We start from the raw sequence: 22,352 nt of genomic DNA on the forward strand, positions 1-22,352 counted from the left end.
CATTGTTGATTAAGTCACGATGACGACGTTAGCATTAGCGTTAGCCGCATGCTAGCGCCAAACGTCCGTTAGCTTAGCATCACGCTAACGGCTCATATTAAGTTGGTTTGGCTAATAAACATTAATCCCAACTAACGCCAACACAGTAATGGATGTAAACATACACAGACATGCTTTGGACATTATTATCAGGCTATGTAGTCAGCCTGTGGCCATGTTTCCCATTGAACCCGGAAAAAAACCCTACGTCCGCTGCCACTACTGCTCCCGGTTTGGCTACAATGGGAAACATGGCCACAGGCTGACTAAATAAGCGATTTAAACGGGTAGTTTCGCTGGCGACCTAAAATATTATGCAGCCGACCAAACCTTAAACATCCGTGCGGTTTAGAATCTACCATTAGTTTTGGGATACGATGTATACAAAAGGGTAAACAGCGGAGCCTTGGCGGACGTTCGCCCGATCCTGGAAGAGAACGACATAGAACCGTTCTTTATGGAGCTAATGTGCATCGTGTGTGGGGAAACAAATCTGGAGTGTTTACTTTCCACAGCAGAGAGTGGGCGGGGTCTATGGTGTAGAGTCGGTGTTGCCATGTCCGCCGATTGTAAGCGCTTTAGGGCCAATGTTGGTGTTATAGGGTTCGTTTGGTTTGGCCTCGTTTTCATAGACCTCGCTGCTTGTTTCTCTCGCGAAACCTGGCACACAACGACGCATGCGCAGTTTGATCAAGAGTCCACCCTACCACCAACCACCTACCACCAACCACCACCGTCCACCGTGAGCTTACTAGAATTATAATAGGATAATACCTGCCCCTCAGTTTGGCCCTCTGCCCCTCAAAAAAGCATAATGCCCATGAGGCCACAGTGGCCTTGATGCCCCACCCGCACTGCCCCAGCTGATTGTACCATTTTCTCCTGTGCCTCTTTCCTCAGAGTCTTTAAAACTGTTTTTAAATACTAGTGTCTTTTGTTGAGTCTGAATTTTGTAACTCCCCCGTTCTATCTTCAGATGAATCCAGTAACTCTGATTAGTCCAGGGCTGTGGACTTTTGACTCAGGGGTTTCTACAAATATTGGAAATTTGTAAATACCAAAACTTTATTTCACTTCACAAAAAGTACAGAATTCAATAAAATGTATTATTTCCATGGACTTTATTTTATGGCCTTCCTGCCCTGGCATTTAGCCGTTGTGCCCTCAAAACATTTATAACACCAAAGGCCATGTGGCCTTGCCCACAAAATGAAGAAATTCCAGGCCTGCTGTCAGGTCTTTTCAGAGCCTTTTTAGAGCCACAGTTCATGATTTGCAATAAAACAGAACTATGGCATGAATATGATTGCACACACAGTTATCATGCTGCAGTTAATGGTAAACAATGTATTTGTATTTGAACCTATGTGAAGATAAAAGCAAACAGAAAATGAAGCATATAGCGTTAGTTCAAGCAGGATACGGAAGTCTTGCACGCCTCAGCTGTAATCGGCTGTCAGTCAGCTGATCATCAGCCTAGCCTCCTATTCCCCATTCGCAGCTCTGCTGGTCATTACGTCACACATTCATACTCCAATCACAGCTCACGCCTTAACAAAGAGGTTCCTTTAAATATGGCTTTGCATTCACTAGGTCTCTGCTTGTCTTGGTGCCTGCTTCACTGCTACTTAGCTGCCTCCTCCACCCCAGGCTCCACCTTTTGATTAGAGTCTGGCATAGGCTCAAATACTTGTGATTTATATCTGCTAATTCAAACTAATATGTCAATGTATTGCTTATTGTTTGATATTGTATCCCTATGGGGGGTTTTCTTAACATTCCCTGATGCTTAGCATGCTGCTTGGACAAAATTCAGGGAATATCTCCAAGAGCGGAGCCTTTAACGCCAAGCTTAAAGAGCTGGTGCCATGTTTTTGCACTTTTTCTGTTTTTCATGTGTCTATGAGGTTGATAGAACTTCAATAAGCCCCCCGGAGGTGGTTTTATGGTGTTTTATGTCTTCTCTGATTATTTGGAGTTTCTTCCTGGAGGCTGAAATCTTGAGGGTCAAACGTGCCATAGAAACAGCCCTTTAGTGACATCACAGAGCCCCCAAAAAACATACCCACCCCCTCATTATCATAACACAACAGGTGTGGGCATGAGGAGGAGGAGGGACTAGGACAGGTGGGTGGTGCTAAGGTGGTGGAGGAGGTGCTAAGGTGAGAACCAGGCATACTTAATGAACTGGAGGCGTGTCCACATAAAAACATTTTTTTTAACAATTTCTGTACACTTTTTTTTTTTTTTTTTTTAATCCTTACATAATAATAATACCTTATGATCAGGTTTTAGGGTTGAAAAATATCATGGCACTCCATCTTTAACTGTATTCCATTTGTTGCAATAAATGGTACACATACACATAATGTTTACTTGGAAAAGGAATATATCTTCTAGAGGACACATTTGCACGCACACACGCACACATTTAAATCTTGAGGGACTAGGTAAGGACATACAGATGGCACAATTAATTTGTTGGGGTCGGTCGTGTGCTATTTTAAGACGTTAGCTCCTTTGTCATGAATGTCCCAGTTGCCAGGGAGGGTGATGACAAATACTCAAACAAAACAAACACAAATACATGAGCAAGTTGAAAAGCATGGTAATGATTTAAACCCTATAGTCATGAATCTAGGGTTCATGTGGTTAAGGAACTAGAGATTGGTTGCACAAAATCACTTCAGTGTTTCAGATTAAGATTTCACTTGGACACGTATTCTAAGGAAATGTGCATGTTTAAAGATTTTTTTGGGGGCTTTTGTGCCTTTGTTGATAGGATAGTAGTCTGACAGGAAAATGGGGAGAGAGATGGAGAGTGACATGCAGCAAAGGCCGTCGGGATTGGGACTCGAACCCGCAGCGCGCTGTCAGGCTACTTTGGTCCAGGCCGAAATGTGCATGTTTAAGGACAATTGTAACTTAAGATGCTCAGCCCTCCCCAGGGACCCAATGTCATGAGCCTGCTGGTTGTGACAAGGTAACAAAATCCTACCTCTTTTGACAGACGGGTGAACAGGTCCCCTCCTTTGAGGAAGTCTAGAATTAGATAGAGCTTCCCCTCTGTCTGAAAGGCTACAAGCACACACGCACGCACGCACGCACGCACGCACGCACGCACGCACGCACGCACGCACGCACGCACGCACACACACACACACACACACACACACACACACACACACACACAATGTAAAAAAACATGACAGGAAGACATTTAAGCAACCTTATTAGTAAGTGAAAACCAGCAGTATACGCCAGCCTTCAAGCTTATAGTCGCACTGCTGATTCATGGCTTTAGTGCTGAATGAAGGGTTATGTGAGCCATAATCACACCGGACATTCACCATCAACTACTCAGCTTTTTTTGCGCTAAGCTGTTTATACTGTAACTCTTCTACAGCTCCTTAAGCTTCTCATCTGCATTAAAGTCTGGTGGTATTAAATAGTTCCTCTGGACACTTATTTTGTTGATAAGGTTTGGTGGCTGGAAAACGTGAGAACAGCTAGATTTCAAAATAAATGTATTTTGTGTTAACTTTTTGAAATAAATAGTCAGACATTTTAGGCGCAGAAGTAAACAGACACGGTATGCAGACTGTAAAAAGACTTACCGTAGTGCAGTTTGACTATAAATGGGTGGTTCACTTCTGCCAGAATGTCTCTTTCCATTTTTGACCGCACCCGGTCTCGAACTGGGGAGTAGATAGAGAGGGGACATTTAATTCACTCACTGTGTAAAAGAACTGAGAGTTATTTGATAATAATAGTGCATTCATTCTGAACTCATTTTTTTTTATTATAGTGCCAAATCACAACAAGTTCAGATGTAGAGCAGAGAGCCAATGTCTGCCCCCTGATCAAGCATTTGGCAACAGTGGCAAGGAAAAACCTAGAGCAGATTAGAACCAGGTCTTGTTGGGTGGACATCTGCCTCGACCATGTTGTGTGTGTGTGTGTGTGAGAGAGAGAGAGAGAGAGAGAGAGAGAGAGAGAGAGAGAGAGAGAGAGAGAGAGAGAGAGAGAGAGAGAGAGAGAGAGAGAGAGAGGGAACCCAGCTAGCTTCCCATGCTTACTTTGGTGTAATCCCCCGTCATTGATGACATCTCCCTATCTCAAGAGAGATAGGGAGAGAGGGGAAGACACAAAGATGGGCAGCAACAATAGTAAAAACAACAACAATAACAGCTACAGTATAATGACAACAACAACAATAATAACACAGTCCGCAGCCATGTTGCACGGAAACCCTCAATCTGCAGCTGGGAGGTCCGCACTCAAAATACATGAACTTAAATGACATCTTAATTAGTAAGCTATGGCAAGGTTCTCATACCAATATTTGAGTTTTGTATGAAAACTTCCTTAATTAACTGAAGAGAACATGTATTGAGCCCATTGAGTAATATTGTCCATCTCTTCCAAAAGTTGTCACTTTCAACCCTTTGAACCCTAGCGTCCCTATTCTGGGGCGAACACTAAACTTTCACATTATGAGCTTACATCGTCTATTTTCTGTGATTTGGTGTCGAGGGAAAAAAATAAGTGGACCTACAGAAGAGCCCGGGGACCCCGGTCGACTATGCTTAAATAACACCAACATCTGTGCCTGTGCCACTTGCCCACAGCATCAGGGGATAAACTCAAAATATTCCACACATGCAGGTTAAGAGGATTACGGCTTGCTCAAAGATACTGGATACAAATTTAATTGCAAATGCAATTACTAGTTTAATTAAAAATAATATAATAAATACAAAATAAATCTATGAATTACATACACATGAAAAATGTTATTTTGTGAGCGGAGCACATTGTTTGGATTAGACGCTGCAAGTTCACAATACGCACATATTGATTGCAATCAATCAAAATGTCATTAATCTATTATGAATCTGAGTTTCCATAGAAAAATGAGCGTGAGGAGAGAGAGAAGGAGAGAAAAAGAGATGCATTTATTTCCGTAAGTGCCATTATCCCAAAGGTCATTGCACCCGACACTCGGATTGGTTTTATTCATCAACGCGGCACGCCCAAAACACACCTTGAATAATACGGCACCATTGCGCTGGAAATACCTCCACAGCGCAAGTTAAGTTAAGACCATGCGCCATGGCGCTAAGTTCTGCTGTCAAAATAGGGCCCCCAGAGTTAAAAGGATGATTTTACTGTGTAAGTTAATTACCTTTCAGTGTGGCTTTCTTCAGCACCTTCATGGCATAAAGCTGTCCTCTGTCCAGTCCTCTGATCTTCCTGACCAGAAAGACCTGCAAATAAGATCATAACCATCATACAGTACATCACCATATAGGGCTGGGCGATATGGACAAAAAAAATTATCACAATATATTGTGACGACAGTGGATTGTCAATCTTTTTATTTTTTTCAAAAACTTTCAAAAGTAGCGAATGTGAGGTTGTACTGTAGATCTGCTATTTTCTACATATTTTTTGACAATTATTGAAAGTATAAGTGATTAAAACCAGGAAAAGACAGCACTTCATCGTACTATATCACATATCACATATCACATTATTACAATATTCAAATCCCAGATAGTCTCATATCATGACAATATCTTTATGATATTGATATATTGGACAGCCCTACAGTCCATCACCACTTGTCATTATCCTCTCTATGATTCTATTTATTGTTCCCAGTCAATCATATTGTACAATATAATCTGATAATCTTTTTAATCCAGCATATTTGAATTGGGATGATGAATGTGGTTTAACCACTTAAGCCCTATACCCTATACTTCATTGTACGACGAAATGCGAAAATAGCCAAAGTACTGTACAAGCTCACAACGCATCACGATGTGACGAATTGTGAGTTTACAGATCTGCTGTTTTCACATTTTTTGAAAATATTGGTATTTTTGATATTTTGTGAAATTTGTTGAAGTTTTAGCCTATAATGACTTGCAAAATAGGGACTAATTTTGTGCTAACTCACCTTTCCATAGGAGCCCTGACCCAGCACCTTAAGTAGCTGGAACTGAGAGGGGTCCGCCTTGTCACAGCCCTCCTTAACATGGTGGCTGATGTCAATCTCTTTCACTATACTGTCATCCTGAGAGAGAGAGAGAGAGAGAGAGAGAGAGAGAATAAAACAGGCACTGAGAAATAGTCGACACTTGTCATACAGTTGCAATGGCAGTCTTTAGTGTCATCAAGGGAGAGTGAGATACACAGATGAGAGGGAGGGGACACTGACAATTTATTGCGTTCAAACTGCCAAAACAAGACACAATAAAATACCCAGTGTTCATTTAAGTCAGAGACTTAATACATTTGGTACAAATGGTACCAAATGTGGTAGTTTTGGGGCAGCAGTGGCTCTGAACATTGATCGGCCGCTTATCCCCGGCTCCTCCAGGGTTATTGTCGAAGTGTCCTTGTGCTTCTGATGTTGCATATTGTCCTCCACCACCGGTGTGTGAATGTGTGTGGGTGAATATAGTGCACATTGTAAAGCACTTTGGATAAAACCGCTGTATAAATGCATCACTTTGTACAATTTGTACAGTTTCTGAGATACAAATGGATAAAAGCACTGACGAGTTTACTGGTTAAATAATTCTATTCTATAAGATTAACTATACAGTATCACTGTCACAACCTCAGACAATACCTGGCTCAGACAAACAGCTGCCTTGCTCATAAGGCACTAGCTGTACATTATGTGCACATGTGATGAAAAAATGATGCATTTGTGAACACAAACACCCACCCACACAATCTGTGACATCGCCAGCCGCTTCTTTTCACCTGACAGTGATGAGTTTCACCAGGAGGGTGTAATGCGTGCGCAGGAACATGTTATCCCTCCTACCGTAGTTCTGCTCCCTACTGAACAGGCACCCTGACCAACCTGTATGAGTCGCTTTAGTGCAGCGACAGAGATCGTCCTCCCCACCCTCAAACTTGGTCAATTGTTTTTGTTGGAGCGCCCGGGCCAAGCTGATGGAAGCATCATGGAGGGCATGAACCTTAGTTCAGGTGGCTTAGCAGCATTGCCGTTATGGAGCGGATAAAAGCACTAAATCAGTGAGAGCGGGTGGCCAGTATATGGGGTTAGAACAACAGTAGTCACTTTGACTGACAGTTGTGCCTTGTGATATGTCACATCTACGATATGCACACTGATGTTTTTGAACTGTGCCATTCTTTCTCTTCTGTTGTTTAACAGCTGACGGTGTGGTGGATGGTGGGGTGGGTGTGGGAGAGGTTGAGTAGGCTATCTGTGTATGAATGTATCGGTATACTTGTATATGTATCTATGTGTCTGTTGTTCATGTTTTTATGGGACCCCCTCGAAAATGCATCTCAAGAGGCTATCCCTTCAATACAAATCTGAAAGCTGAAATGTACAAAGTGATTTCCTTATTTGTCCAGTAATGTCGAAAATACCTCCAAACAAAGCTAGCATCTAATGTCGTGACAATAAGAGTATTCTATTATGCAGTATGCAGTCAAAACATCAAAAGATACAGGCTCACTATATGTCACTGAAACAGATTAAATGTAAAACAAGACATTCAGAAACAAAACAGGCAGCCATACAGATAAAGATGGGTGTAAGTGGAACCCAAAGACATATTGACAGACAGAGAGACATAAGAGAGGTTAGAACTGGCAAGTGGATTGACCAGCACTGGGCCATAACAAGGCAGCGGGGCTGTGTCTATTTATATCCCAAATACACAGGTAAATGATCTGCAACCATTGTGGCTTTCTCCTGCTCCTCTGTCTGTGATATTAATAGAACCCTGATCCCGCCCCATTCCTCCCACCAGCCAGTCAGTATCTGTATTGAATTGTCAATCGATAGGACTGTCTGCACGACTCTTTAGAATCTATTTTTATACTTTTGTAATAGATCCCTGCTATACAGACAGCAGGGAAATAGTAAACATTCTTGTACTATATATAATACAGGCAAAACAAACACGCACGCATGCACACACACACGCATATGCCCTTACATACCGATGTGTGCACACAGGTATACAGAATAATGTGTCTTAGGCACCCAACTTGTATACTTTGAAACACAACACTTCTACCACTTTATATCACTGCCCCTCTCTGTCAAACACACACACACACACACACACACACACACACTCACACGTGCGCGCGCACACACACACGCACACGCACACGCACACACACACGCGCACGCGCACACGCACACACACACACACACACACACACACACACACACACACACACACACACACACACACACACACACACACACACACACACACACAAACCTCTAGTCTAGTTGACAGAACTTTCATTCTTGTTTCTGACTGCTGCCTTCTTTTCAAGATGAAGAGGGAGTTTTGTCACTCACTCATACAGGTACCGGCTAATAGCTGGACAGATAGAGAGCCTCAACTAACCTCTAGTTGACAGATGCTGGTGTTGTTTTTGTTTCGTGCTGCCTTGTTCTTCAGATAGATAGAGAACCATCTTCGCACAGTGAATTTACGCATGCTGGTATCCATGGTAACAAGGAGGCCCGTCTCGTCTGCCTATCCCATAATCATATTCATCAATCTGCAAGGGTCCTGGTAGAGAACATAGAAATGCAGAGATAGAGAGAGAGAGAGAGAGAGAGAGAGAGAGAGAGAGAGAGAGAGAGAGAGATATCAATATGATTAGCTATTCCTCTCCCAGTTTTCTTCATTGTCTCATCCAAAAAACACAAACAGTCCTTACATGATTCATTCCTCGTTCCTCGTCCCCGCCTATTGAATTTCATCCATTGTTGCACTCTTCGCAAACCTGCACCTGTGGTGGAAGCCTACGCAGAGAGACGGAGAACGCAGGCAGGGACACAGACGGTCCTCTGGCTCACAATTGTTATCTTCTGCTGGCGGCGGGCTGGCAACACGAGTCGAGAAATTAATGCTCCGCTGAATCAGGACAGAGAGGAGGAGGTGTGTGTGAGATCTCTCTCTTTCTCTCTTTCTCTCTCTCTCTCTCTCTTTCTCTCTCTTTCTCTCGCTCTGTCTGTCCTCTCTCAGTGTTTGTATTTCTCTTTCTGCAGTACAAGGGATTGTCACCGGTCACACTGTGTGCCAAACAGCTCCAACCCCTCCCTTCCTCTATCCCTACCTCCTCCTCTCTCCACCCCTCCCTCTCACCTCCTGTCATCCCTTGCTTCCTAGCCCCCCTCCCCCCCCTTTTCTCCCACCAGCAAACAGCAACAGCTGGCCGGGTCACATGGTCCTTCATGGTTACCTCTCTCTCTCTCTCTCTCTCTCCACGTGGTTTGCTTTGTCTCTCTCCCTCACATGGCATCCAATGACACATGCACACGCGCGTGCAGGGATGCTGACAAAGTAAAAGAGGACATGGAAAGCCAAATGACTGAAGAAGGAGTCGGTGCCAGACAGAACAAGTAGAGACAGAAATGTGTGAAAATAATGATCTGTTGCATTCAAAGGATAGTCTACAATAACCTGTGATCTAGACAACAGTTAGTGAAACTCAATAGGGTAAGAATAGAGTAATCCTGCACACACTGTCTTCATGCAAATGTATTAATGCAACCTTTCGTTCACACGACCTCCATGAAGCATCTGTTGCCTGATGAAGGTCGTGCAGACGTTGCGTAATACATTTGCATGTAAGTGAAGACAGTGTTTCTACATTAAGTGTTTCACTCCTATGCACCTGTCCATTGAAAGAATGGGTGAAAAACACCTTTTCTATAAAATAGAGAGAGAAATACATGAATAAACAGAGAAATAAAATCTAGGGCACCAGCAATGACATAATAGTTACAGACGGATCCCTGGTTGATCCCTGTGCGCACTGTGTGAACCGTGTGTGTGTGTGTGTGTGTGTGTGTGTGTGTGTGTGTGTGTGTGTGTGTGTGTGTGTGTGTGTGTGTGTGTGTGTGTGTGTGTGTGTGTGTGTGTGTGTGTGTGTGTGTGTGTGTGTGTGTGTGTGTGTGTGTGTGTGTGTGTGTGTGTATGTGTATGTGTATATGTGTGTGCGCGCGTGTGTGTGTGTGGTGAGTGTATGTTTATACCTGGAATTGTCATATCAGCAGCTTTGCAGAACTGCAGTGTTGCATAAGCAGAGAGTGTTAGATAGAGAGAGAGAGAGAGACAGAAAGAGGAGAGAATGTGAGATACAAATGAGAGAGACAGAGAGAGGGAGAGAGGGGGAGAGGGAGAGAAGGAGGGAGGGGAGAGAGGAAGGCGGGGTGGGCGTGGTAAGGGTTTAATTTCAGTGAGAACTGCTGTTTTTCAAGGTTTCAAGCGATAATGGGTAGACATAGTAATAAAGTGAATATTTCTTCAACACAACTATATGACTTTTCACAGAGATATAACGATAGAAGTGAATGCATGGCCTAGGCTGCTGGCGTAGCGGTCCAGGCACCTATGCTCAGTGCAGTCTGACAGCGTGTCGCAAGTTCGAGTCTCGATCCCGACGTCTTTTGCTGCGTGTCACTCCCCATCTCTCTCTCCCCATTTCCTGTCAGCCTGCTGTCCTATCAATAAAAGCCATCAAATAATCTAATCAAAAAATGTTAAAGAAATTAACCCACGACTAATCACTAAGCACTGTATTTAAATTGCTCTATACTATATTTAAACCATATCTGACAAATGAGCCTACTTAAAGTGTTATTGACCAGTATCTGAAGATATATTTGACACATGCATTAAGTGTATTTGATGAATATTGGAAATGTAACCAGACCTCTTGACTTGGTCTGCTATATTCAGTATAGCAACGCCAGTGTTCCCACAAACAGACAGTTATGAAACGATTTTTATCCTGATGGGATTAAGGCTCCATAAGGAGATCATAATATTGATATTTAATATTTATTCATACACATTTATCGGATGTAGACAGGCAGGCTATAAACATGTTGTTCTGGAATTGTCATCACTATCTTGCACCAGCTGGCGAAAACAGAGCTAGTATCCTCAAAAGTAATTGGAAAGAGAAATAACTATTGGCCATGCCAAAAGTTGAAAAGTAAAATTTTGAGACAGGAAAAGGCTGGCAGAGGGATACAATGAGCTTCAGGTTGCTCCCATCCTTAAAAATTCAAACACGGCCGTTCATGAGAACAAGGTCAAACTGTGGACGTCAAAGCTACAGATGGGCAGAGGGCAAAAACAACTTTCCATTGACTGGGATGACAACCAACTCATTTGAATGTTACTCACTGTAGGATGACATCAAGTGACCTACAGTAAAAAAAAATAATGGCAAATGGAAACTGGGAATAAGTTCACGGTGAGGATGGTTTGAAATATAGCCTCCTATGTCTGCCAGGGCTGAAGTCATGCAAAGATAGATAGATGGATAGATGGATAGATGAATAGATGGATAGATGGATAGATAGACAGATAGACAGACAGACAGACCTTTAAGCCCTTCATCATTGAGAACGAAAAGCAAATAAGAGCCAGGTTGCGGTTTGCAAAGACCATAGGAATTGGACCATAGGACTGGAATAGGGTAATCTAATCTGATGAGTCCAATTTTCGGCTTTGCCCAACACCTGGACCTGGTCATCAAATAGTTAGACCTTGAGAGGTTTACAGGCCACAGTGTCTTGCACCCACTGTGAAAGTTGGTGGAGGATTGGTGAAGACTAAGGGGTGCTTCAGCATGGCTGGAATCAGGCCTATTCTGATCTCTGAGGAGGAGGATCTCTTTTTTTTTTTTACAGAATTAATCGTATTAATTCTATCCTCTTTAACTGTTGTCTGAGTATTTGCCGAGTACATTTTGCACATACAGTACCGTACCTGTAATTTGTCCTCTGCATTTACCCATCCTATTAGTAGCAGTGGACAACTATTTTTAACAGAGCTCGGGGAGCAGTTGGGGTTCAGAGCCTAGTTAAGGACACTTTGTCACTTAGCCAGGAGGAGCTGAGGATCGGACCGGGGACCTCCCGATTACCAGATGGCCACTCTACCTCCCGAGCAACTGCCACCCAGATCAAGACCCTGTCATGGCCGTTCCTATCAGACCTGAATCCCACTGAAAACCTCTGGACTGTGGCCGGTCTGAAGAAGGATGGTCTCCGGGTCCCAGTCCCTATACCTCTTAGGTTCCACTATATATAAACGCAGGTAGTGATTTAAATAAGCTCGGACCGCATGTTGACTCTCATTTTTCAAACATTCCTGTGATGTGTATAACCACTCGTCTGCCAAGAAAGAATAATAGGCCAAACGGTGTTAAAGTGGGACATTTTATCAGTATTCACTTGCAGCCGCCTGTTGAAACAAAAATATCTAATACGACTACACCTGAAATATTAACACCTGAAGCATTCTACTCACGAAAATGTGGGTTAGGACTTCTTTGTAACAAATATCCTATATTTAAAAACCCTGATTCTTCGCTCTAAGCCTGATGTGTTTGTTGCCACTGAATCATGTCTCAAACTCATGTCAAAGACAATTAAATAAAGATGGTTACAGTGTTTTTAGATGTGACAGAATCCGTCACAAGAAAGTTGTTCATGTCAAATCCACATTTAGTGTAAATATTTTACTATCTGTCTGTTCCAGATCAATTTGAATGCCTCATCATTGAAAGAGATTTGGGCCAAACTCAAACAAATAGCTGGCGTATATCGCCCCCCACATGCTCCCACAGCGCTAGAAAATCTGTCATATCGGGTTTTGCCCATTCCAAACTAGTGGTCACTGGAGGTCTGAATACAGATTGGCTATCGCAGTCCCCCAGTAATTTTAAGGAGGTATGTGTTACCTGTGCCTTAATTTGACATAATTAATTACAATTAACAATCAACATGACCAAATTTAAAAGACCCTGATAGATCAACTAAGACCACATAAAAAGGCCCTGAGTGGCATTTTACCACTGGGCTTCAGCGATCATTGCCCCGTGGTGTGTATTAGAGATATGAAAGCTCCAACTTGTTTTAGCACTAAAAGGAATTTTAAAAAAACGTGTGACCAGGGCTTCCTGCACAAGATTTTCTGTAGCGATCTGAGCCTTGCTGCTGTTATTCCAAATCCTGATCTTGCACGCCATCATTTAAGCACTGTTTTTAATAGTATCGCTGACAAGTTTTCTCCATTTAAAAGGCTAAGGATAAAAAATATATCAAATCCCTGGTTTTATCCACGGAATTGCATGCAAGGGATAGAGCATGGTGTGCAGCAAGGACAACGAATCGGGAAGCGGATTGGCAGGTTTTTAAAAGGCGGAGAAACAAATTTTGCCTAATTATAAAGAAAGGCAAAATCAGAATATTGCTTTTCTACATTGGTGAAGACTGAGAATAATTCATCAAAATGAGATCAAACGGTTCATGAGCTATGCCTGTTCAAAGTTTGTATTTTTCAATTGATTGCTATAGTGACACCCTTTGGCCAATGGTTGTGCGCTTCGTGTCTTCGCCATTTGGCATATTACAGAGTTTCGTAAAAAACTACTGCAAGTAATACTGCGATTATGCGAAAAACGGCGGAAGAATAAAACAGAGAAACAAGAGGGTACCATAGCACTATGTGCTTGGACCCCTAATAAAGACTATATACTGTAGTAGATAACTTGCTAAGTGGTTTATAACTATTACTGGATTCCCTCAGGTTGTTTCAGTGACATAATGGAAATGGATGAAATGTGTGTATTGCCAAACGTCTGCATATATTAGGACCTCACATCTACAAATGTGTCATTTCTAATTAGACAGAATGGTGATGGAGAAAGGCTCAAAGGAAGGAAGGGCTGATGACAGTTGAGGTTCTTAGATTAGTTCTTTATTTGCAAGGGACATACATACTGCTTGCCATGCTGTTGTTGCAGTGGTTTGCCACAATGAAATAAGATAAGCGGGCAGATTAACCTATTAAAACCGGGAAAGCATCTGTGTCATTTATATTTTAAAGTGTTATTGACCAGTATCTGAAGATATATTTGACACATGCATTAAGTGTATTTGATGAATATTGGAAATGTAACCAGACCTCTTGACTTGGTCTGCTATATTCAGTATAGCAACGCCAGTGTTCCCACAAACAGGGAACACAGGGAACACTATATATATATATATATATACACATACAGTATATATATATATATATATATATATATAAAGAGATCGGTGGGTGGATCGTTGTGAAAAATAATATTCTATGATTTTTCAAAGGTTAGTGAAAACGCTCATAATTGCAGCGTATAGACGATGTTTTAACTCTGGCAGTCAATGAGTTAAGTGTTCAAAGTGTTTAAAGTGTGGGTTATATAGCTTTTCCAATAGGTAGAACATTGTTAAATAAGATTTCAAAAAGATTCTGATGACATCCTATAGGATTCTACTGGAATATTAGGGAATCCTATAGGATTCTTATACAGTAGGTATTTCATAATCCATAATTCAGAATCCTATAGGATTATATTGGAAAATCCTTTAGCATATTTAGATTCAGGAGGTATTGTATATTAATGTATGCTGTAATCATTTATGTTGTAATGTATTGTTCTCCACCCGATTCACCCAAATGTCACTAAGTAGCAACTGCATCCATTTTTAGAGATGCAGTGAATCTCTTTAGCCACATGGTGGCACCAAATGAACAAATGCCTAAAAGAACACTGACAGCGACACACAGAAAATATACTGTAACAAGTCTATGATTTATGAATGCCAGAGAGCACAATAAAAAAAAAAAAAGTGTTTTGTTATCACTTCAAACACATTTAATAATGGCAGTCAAGTACAATTCAGAAGTCATACATTTAATGATTGCAAAAAAGAGTTTTAATTGTTCATGATTTTAACTATTATTACACAGAGTAACTGCTTAACACCATTAATGAATTCATAACATAATTGCACTAATCAAATTATTGCATTAACTAACCAACAAAATAAGACTAATTATAGACTAAACACTGTTAGAATCAACACTTTATACACTTCAGTTTGTGTGTGATAAAATGTTTTATACTCATACAGTAGATTGCCACATCCCTGAGAAACAATAACAATAATATTGGCCACTGTCAAAGTAAGAACAGTAGCTCCAGCATAACAGCTTTGATATATCGATGTCTGCAATAAACACTTAACCATTTAAACCTGATTGCGACACGGTTGTGAGCTTGTAGATTTGCTATTTTTGAAAGTTTTAGAAAATCTTTGCCGGTAAGGACATTGAAAGTGGTTTACCTCCATGAAGCTCATAGAGACGTAGTTGTGGAGTGTGTGTGTGTGCGTGTTCACACATGTAATGGTTTGTTATGGAGGCTGTATAATGGATATATACAGTATGGGAGCATTTTAGTATGTAGTTTGTGGTACAGGTGGATAGTAAACAGGCACGTCGTGATCACACACTCTGAACCCTGGTGCAGCAACAAACTGGTCTCCCCGGGCAACACGTTCCATGGTGATCTGCTTCTCACAGTCGACGAGGGTGAATTCAGTGCTGAAACAGACTTCGATCTGGCCCAGGATCTGAACACCATTAGCCTGGAAACACCCCCACACACAAACATACAGACACAAATCAATACACACAAATGCATGTGGCAGACTATCTGGGAAGCCTCATTTACTGTAGTCATCATGGCTCCCACCTGAGGAACTCCTCATGAGAGGATCTGGCGATTGTGGAGACTAGTTTTTTAACCACTTTAACCTTAGCGTCCCAATTCTTGGCATGTCATAATAATAACATTCAGTGAAAATAGGCAAACATTCTGTGACAATAGCCCATCTACAAGAACAATGCGTTGTGATCTTGTAGATGGGCCCTTGGACCATCTCAGTCTGGCCTGTGACTTCCGCAAAGGAAAACAAAACAAATCCCCCAAAATTGAAATAATAAAAGATAGATATACACACAATGGTCAATATTAAATGTTTATACTTGTCTGCCTAGAGTCTATATTTAACATAATGTACACATAATGTAATCATTTCATTGTGACCTCGGAGTGCACCAGAGTTACACATACAGCTTCATTAATGCAGTTTTAATATAATTCAGCAATATGTGTTTCAAGTTTCAGCCCTTCGCTCACTTTATCAAAGTCAGTATGGCGCTCTGGAAAAAATGCTACCCACCCATCATCTACAGGTATTCGTATGTGAATTTTACCTTGGTTTGATGAGCACACTGGATCTTAGGTTTGATACCATAGACGTTCTCAATGGCTGCTTCAATGTCTGCAAACTACACAGACATTAAATGGTTTATTTAGGAAAGTCCACATAAAGAGCAAAGAGCATTACATACTGAGGTGGTAAAAGAACAATGTATGGACATAATATTGTCGCTGTAATGGCATACATGGCAGAAAAAGTGATCGGCAATACAATCATATGACTTCACATTAATACATCACTTTGCTATCTTCAAAGATGCCAATGTAATATGACATGATTTGACTTCCAGAGTGGTATAACTAATTAAAATAAAATGCTCACCGAGTATGTCAACTAACTATAAAACACAACATTTACTCAGATTGAAATATAAAACATTTATTATACACCATCACAATAAACCATACAACAGAAGTTACCTTGTAGTATTCCTCTGATGGGGTGACATTAAACTTCTTCAGGGCTCTGTGGTGAAAGCAAAAGGTAAGGTTTTAGATTTTAGGCATCAGCAAGTACAGCACAATGAAAATGTGTGCATGTGTGCTTCGTACCCATCCAGATCCACTTTATGGTACAGTTCCAGTGCCTTGCTGAAGTACTTATGTTCGCTGTTCAGAGAATCTGCCTTAGCTGCACATGTACCATGCTTATGCCACTCATACTTCCTGTTCAAACGGACAGACACAACAGTGGGAGTGAGTCGCAACACAATGTGAAGAGTGGCAACTAAAAAGACAGAAACTCAGTTGTGTAGGATAAGTGGAGTAGCAGACAAAATGGTACCATTACATTTTTGCCATGGAGGAACATTGTGAATCAATTAATTTTGTTGTGGACATTATTGAGTCATTGCGGAAAGAGTTACAGACAGAGACAGACTCATTACAATAGTTTCTCAATCACTTCGCGGCTGGTGCCGGCCCGCCCTATACGTGAACTATGCAACTGCTTAGGGCCCCGGTAGTTGCCAGAGGCCCCCGCAGGCTGCCGTCCAAACTAATAGGTTTGTTTGCCGTTGGTTTCTGTTGAATTGAACTGATCGGACGACAAGCGAGCGTCATCATTGTCGCGTTTGTTCTGAGAGCCACGGAGGAATGTTCACTGTACTGAATGTCACTTGTTGTACTCGTGTTGGGGAACATTAATTAGCATCATAATAGCAGCGATTATCGTCCTATCCATGATGACGATTTCAGCGGAGGTATTGTGGTGTATGAACTCACCTGTTTTTGCCAAATTTGCTACCAATATTAGAAAAGGATCAATAAGGAACCTGATTGATAAGAAGATCAAAAATTGATAAAAAATAACTATCCCCATCCACACAGTGATAATATTTTATTATTATTGTAAGTTTTTGCATGCCATACATTTTTCCAATGTTCCCTGTGCTCTATAAATATGTGGACAAAATGTACCCTTAATCTCTGTAATTGGTGTTGGATAACTTTTTAGGCTTAAATCTGACTTGCCTATGTAAACCTGCTTAGGGCCCCCAGATGGACAAGGCCGGCACTGTTCGCAGAAAGATTGACAGAAAGTGACAGATTGACAGAAAGGAAGATGGATGAATAGATAGACAGAATATTAGAATCCTGGAAAGAGCAGAGGTTGGTGAGCATGTCAGACAGACACATTAACTAAAGGGTGATGTATACTAAGTTGCGTGCCACTGTCACCAGTGGTGGAAAAAGTACTCACATAACAATAGAAATACTCAGTTACAAGAAAAAGTCCAGAATTCATAATTTACTTGAGTAAAAGTACAAAAGTATTGGTATCAAAATGTACTTAATAATTATACCAAAAGTAGAAAGTACTCATTATGCAGAATGTCAGGTTTCACAAGTTTTGTGAAAATTGAACTTAAGTACAGTAGTAAATGTACTTAGTTACTTTACACCACTGACTGTCACACACCAAAGATGGCAGATTTACACACTCTCATCGCGTCACGCTGCATTGTGAGCTTGTAAATCAGCTGTTGGTGTGCGACACGGCGCACAACAAAGTATAAATCAGGCATAACTGAGTCAATACCAGAATTCAGAGGAGGTCGGTTTGAGGAGGTCAGGCCAACTTTTCTCCATGTCTGGACGCAGATCCTGGGAGACACATGCAAAATTATTATTTCGGAAATTAAGTATTCACATACCAAACTGGGAAAAGACAAATTCCCAACTTGCCAAACTGTTTCTCTCTATTTTCTTTCTCTTGCCATTTTTGAATATGTTATAGTTGAATATTATGATGAATCTTTCATGTATACATTCATAAAAGAAAGCTCTAGCCTGTGCGAGGAGTTGAAAGAACATGATGGAACACACACACACACACACACACACACACACACACACACACACACACACACACACACACACACACACACACACACACGCGCACACACGCACACACACTTAATAGTGTCCTACCTCGATCAATGAGGAGTTGAAAGGCCATGATGAATTACAGTCAATCCCTTTATCTGGCCTGTAAAACACCCACACAGACACATGTGGGTACCATAAAACAGGTGGTTCAGCCAAGCAGTGTGACAGCAGGGCCTTTGATTTATTCGCCTGGTTTGTCAAGGTGAATAGCTAACAACGTTTGCTTAGTGATCATATTTACCCTGCCAGTAGCAGTTGGTTGCAGGGTATTTTAATCTGTCCTGTCTGTTTGTTTGTTTGCTAGAAAGATAACTCAAGAATGGAATGCCAGATTTTCATGAAACTTGCTGGGATTGATCAGTAGGCTGATTATGTGTTGGGTCGATAAGGGTAACAAATGAGAGACGTAGAACAAGAGATATGGATGCGGGCAGAGTTTGCACCCCAGGTGCATTTGTTTAATGTATTCTTTTTCTTTTCAATTACTTTCTCCTCTCTGTGGTTTATTCTTATTTATATATAGTACTTTAATGAAAGTCTCTATAACAGTAAATATGCATCATTAATGTATCTATGAAAGCCAAAGCCTAAGACCTAGCAGGGTGGTACCATTATATTGGTGCATTGGTCATGATGATGGAACACCAAACATATCCCTATAATGCTCATACAAAAACATTTTTTGGACTTACCAGAGACCATGCAGTGTCCAGGAGTTAATTTTGGCATGACAGTGTTCCATCTACAATACACAAGAGTACAGGTATTATTACGACACCTCAGAACACACACTTTTTTGTTGCTTTGTAACTGATTTGCTGAAAGAATGAGAACACTAAGATTATAAAGACAATTAAAATGAAAGTATGGTGCAACTGTCGAAACACATTTGTTCCAAAAAGAAAAACAGAAGTACATAGCCTAACTCATTAGAGGAAGTGCAAGTACACCACTGTACCCAAACTGACCACTGACTTCTCATAATGAGAATGTTGCCTAAGAAAACCTAGCCTGCAGACAGGCATGCAGTTAGTCGTATGACAGAAGTCACATGACAGTAAAAATGTATGAATTAGGGATGTGCTCAACACAACAGACAATAGTGAAAACCAGGAATACATGTATTAATCTACGGAGGTTAAAAAAAAAGAAAAGTCCTGTGCATTGTGAGGCTGATAAACTATGCACTCACAGAACAGCCTGATCAATTCAGGCTGGCACACAGCAAATCTCATGACTTGACAGAAGTCACATGCTATTTAAGGCCTAAATAATTCCTCATGGGCAACATTTGAAAGTGAAAGTGAAAGGCAGGAATGGAGATTGGCAGTTGGCACAAAATGTGTTGACACAAGAGGAACAAAGGTGGTGTACCCAGCACACACCACGCTGATCGAGCCACACACTCAGCTAAGAATATAAAGTGTTAAAACAAAGCGCTTATTGTCTATGTCTTAATTTGAACCAGGCTAAGACTGCAAACTCACACCACAGAAGGTGGTCGGCCAGTGGTGAGTCAGGATCAGCTTGGTCCACATGTGCCTGAAACACACACACACACACACACACACACACACACACACACACACACACACACACACACACACACACACACACACACACACACACACACACACACACACACACACACACACAAGATTACAGAACAGCTTTATATGGGAGGGAGGGAAGTATATATCTATCCATGTATGGATGGATGGATGGATGACTAGATATTGAGGAGGTACTGTATGTACCGTTGGTATATATTATTAGCAGTTTAAGATTGACCGTTGTGCTGTTATAGAAGGTGACATATGAAGACACTGTATAACTTACGGATGTGGCCCTATGTAGGCGGTGGACACCAGGGCAGCTCCAAGGTATAGCAGGAGAGTAGCTGAGCGTCTCATGTCTGTCCTATAGATTTAGATGCCACATGTTAGGCATTTAGAATGAGTGACATTATCAAGAGGACATTTATGATGGCATGTGGGAAGTGGGCCAGTGCAGTGGCACTACAATAGTCTGGCAAACGCACCTCTGTTGGTAGTGGTACAGTGGTACTGAACTACGTTAGCCATACTACATGTCTGTCTCTGGGACAATTATAAAAATAACAATTCTCTAAATAAATGATCAACATACACTTGTTGTGAGAGAAAAAAAGGAGCCCACAAATGGACTACAGTACATCATGTTACTCACATTGTATTCAAATTCACAGACGCAGGTACAGTACATGCACACACATCATAAAATGAAAGGAGGATGTGTTAAAGAGGAAGTGAGAAGTAATAAAAGAAAGCCGTGCCCCGACATCAAAGAAATGCAGACCACATGCAGCATGAGTGAGCACCTCTCGTTCTTCTCTTTTTCATCAGTGAGAGAAGTAAGACTACATGATCAGACAAAGTCATAAACTACACTGTACAGTACATAATGATCAACATGATTTGATAGATTCCACAGTAGCATAGTAGTAGGCTATGCCAAGCAAGTTTCATTCTGTTTAATATTGGTTTACTACTTCTACACTTCAGGAACCAGGCTGGAGCTCCAGGTTCTATTCCTAGTGTTGATGATGACTTGAATATGAATTGAATACACAGGACCACAATGGAAATAAGCCCTCAGGGCTTTTTATGTTATAATTTTAGCATCATTGTATATTCGTACCACTGTACTATTTGCAAACTGTTAATAAAGTACTCAATCAATACATTCCACAGTGTGCTGTTCCTGATATGTTAGAAGAGGAGCATATGGTAATTGTGGGTGTAATAATGGTGGCAACACTCAAAAGCCACAACAAAAGACTAACCACTTGAAATTGCATTAGACCCACAGATGAAAGGGTTGACAAAATAAGTAGTGTTTTAATAAAGAATAGCTAATACTAGCTAAAATGATATCACTACTATTACCAGATCGTATCGTGAGCTGTCGGTCAACTCAAAACTGCGTCAGACAAAGTTATATTCTATCTACTTCATAACAAAATAAATAGCTTAAAACCGACCACGTATTAAACATAGAACAATAATGCTCACCTCGTGTTCAGTTTGCCCAAACAAAGCCTCGTAGTTCTTAATACTAGAGCAGTAGGTTGTAGTTTCTTTCTTGGAGCTACAATAAAGCCAGTTGTTTACAGTCAGTCAAAGATATCAAAACACTTTTCACAGTACGTCCCAAAACCTGTCTGTCACATCCTGCGTCATCACGTGACCCACGCGCATCTCCTCTGGTAGATGTAGTTTTATTTATGTATTCATTGTAGTTCATTTTGGGCCAGCTGGCTTGCTGAAAGAAACAAACAGCTTTCGTGATTCGCGGGTTTGTTTGTAATTGGCAGTGGACTGGTGTAAAGTAACATTTACTCAAGTACTGTACTACTTAAGTGCAATGAGGAACTTTTACTTTACTGGTGTAATTCCAATGTTCAGTACTTTTACTTCTACTCCGCTACATCTCCGAGGCAAATATTATACTTTTACTCCACTACAATTATATTACCACGCTACATTTCGGCCATTTGAAAGCCGATACAAGCCGTACAAGCTCACAATGCGTCGTGATGCAATGCATTGTGAGCTGAGCTAGATCTGCTATTTTCAAAAGATTTTTATACATACTACACTTGAACATTTGTGAAATGCGACATTCTGCATAGTGAGTACTTTCTACTTTTGGTAAGTACATTTTGATGCCAATAATTTTGAATTCCGGACCTTTTTTCCTACATTGAAGTATTGATACTT

At 41.1% G+C, this 22,352-nt stretch overlaps 2 protein-coding genes across 2 annotated transcripts in view; both read right to left on the reverse strand.

Annotated features, from left to right (window-relative positions):
* The window catches only part of rps6ka2 (ribosomal protein S6 kinase, polypeptide 2), a gene marked incomplete at its 3' end in the record, with an annotated part of 28,250 nt that extends 19,671 nt beyond the window's left edge, over nucleotides 1-8,579 (reverse strand). Inside the window, exons 1-5 of the mRNA XM_084055130.1 lie at nucleotides 8,466-8,579; nucleotides 6,008-6,124; nucleotides 5,228-5,309; nucleotides 3,657-3,737; nucleotides 3,038-3,117 (exon numbers count right to left, since the gene is read on the reverse strand). Of these exons, the coding sequence (XP_083911256.1) occupies nucleotides 3,038-3,117; nucleotides 3,657-3,737; nucleotides 5,228-5,309; nucleotides 6,008-6,124; nucleotides 8,466-8,570 (465 nt within the window). The 5' untranslated portion in view covers nucleotides 8,571-8,579. The remainder of the gene's footprint in view (nucleotides 1-3,037; nucleotides 3,118-3,656; nucleotides 3,738-5,227; nucleotides 5,310-6,007; nucleotides 6,125-8,465) is intronic.
* A 6,172-nt stretch (nucleotides 8,580-14,751) lies between these two features.
* rnaset2 (ribonuclease T2) lies at nucleotides 14,752-21,786 on the reverse strand. The gene is made up of 10 exons (XM_084051957.1): nucleotides 21,645-21,786; nucleotides 20,431-20,511; nucleotides 20,079-20,133; nucleotides 19,284-19,333; nucleotides 18,634-18,691; nucleotides 18,242-18,306; nucleotides 16,753-16,866; nucleotides 16,621-16,666; nucleotides 16,194-16,268; nucleotides 14,752-15,562 (listed from the first exon to the last, which is right to left on the reverse strand). Exons 2-10 carry the CDS (start codon nucleotides 20,502-20,504, stop codon nucleotides 15,371-15,373), a joined length of 729 nt encoding a protein of 242 aa, XP_083908083.1. The 5' UTR covers nucleotides 20,505-20,511; nucleotides 21,645-21,786; the 3' UTR covers nucleotides 14,752-15,370.
* Nucleotides 21,787-22,352: the final 566 nt, after the last annotated feature.

Source organism: Gymnoscopelus microlampas, assembly GCF_963454915.1.
Source record: "Gymnoscopelus microlampas genome assembly, chromosome: 1".
Classification (NCBI taxonomy): Eukaryota; Metazoa; Chordata; class Actinopteri; order Myctophiformes; family Myctophidae; genus Gymnoscopelus; species Gymnoscopelus microlampas.

Coding starts and splice junctions, on each gene's coding strand:
- rnaset2 (XM_084051957.1), bottom strand. CDS start 20,504: ATGAGACGCTCAGCTACTCTCCTGCTATACCTTGGAGCTGCCCTGGTG. Junction 19,334..20,078: donor GGCCGACCACCTTCTGTGGT/GTGAGTTTGCAG, acceptor TGTGTATTGTAG/ATGGAACACTGTCATGCCAA. Junction 16,867..18,241: donor CCGACCTCCTCTGAATTCTG/GTATTGACTCAG, acceptor CCGTTTGAACAG/GAAGTATGAGTGGCATAAGC.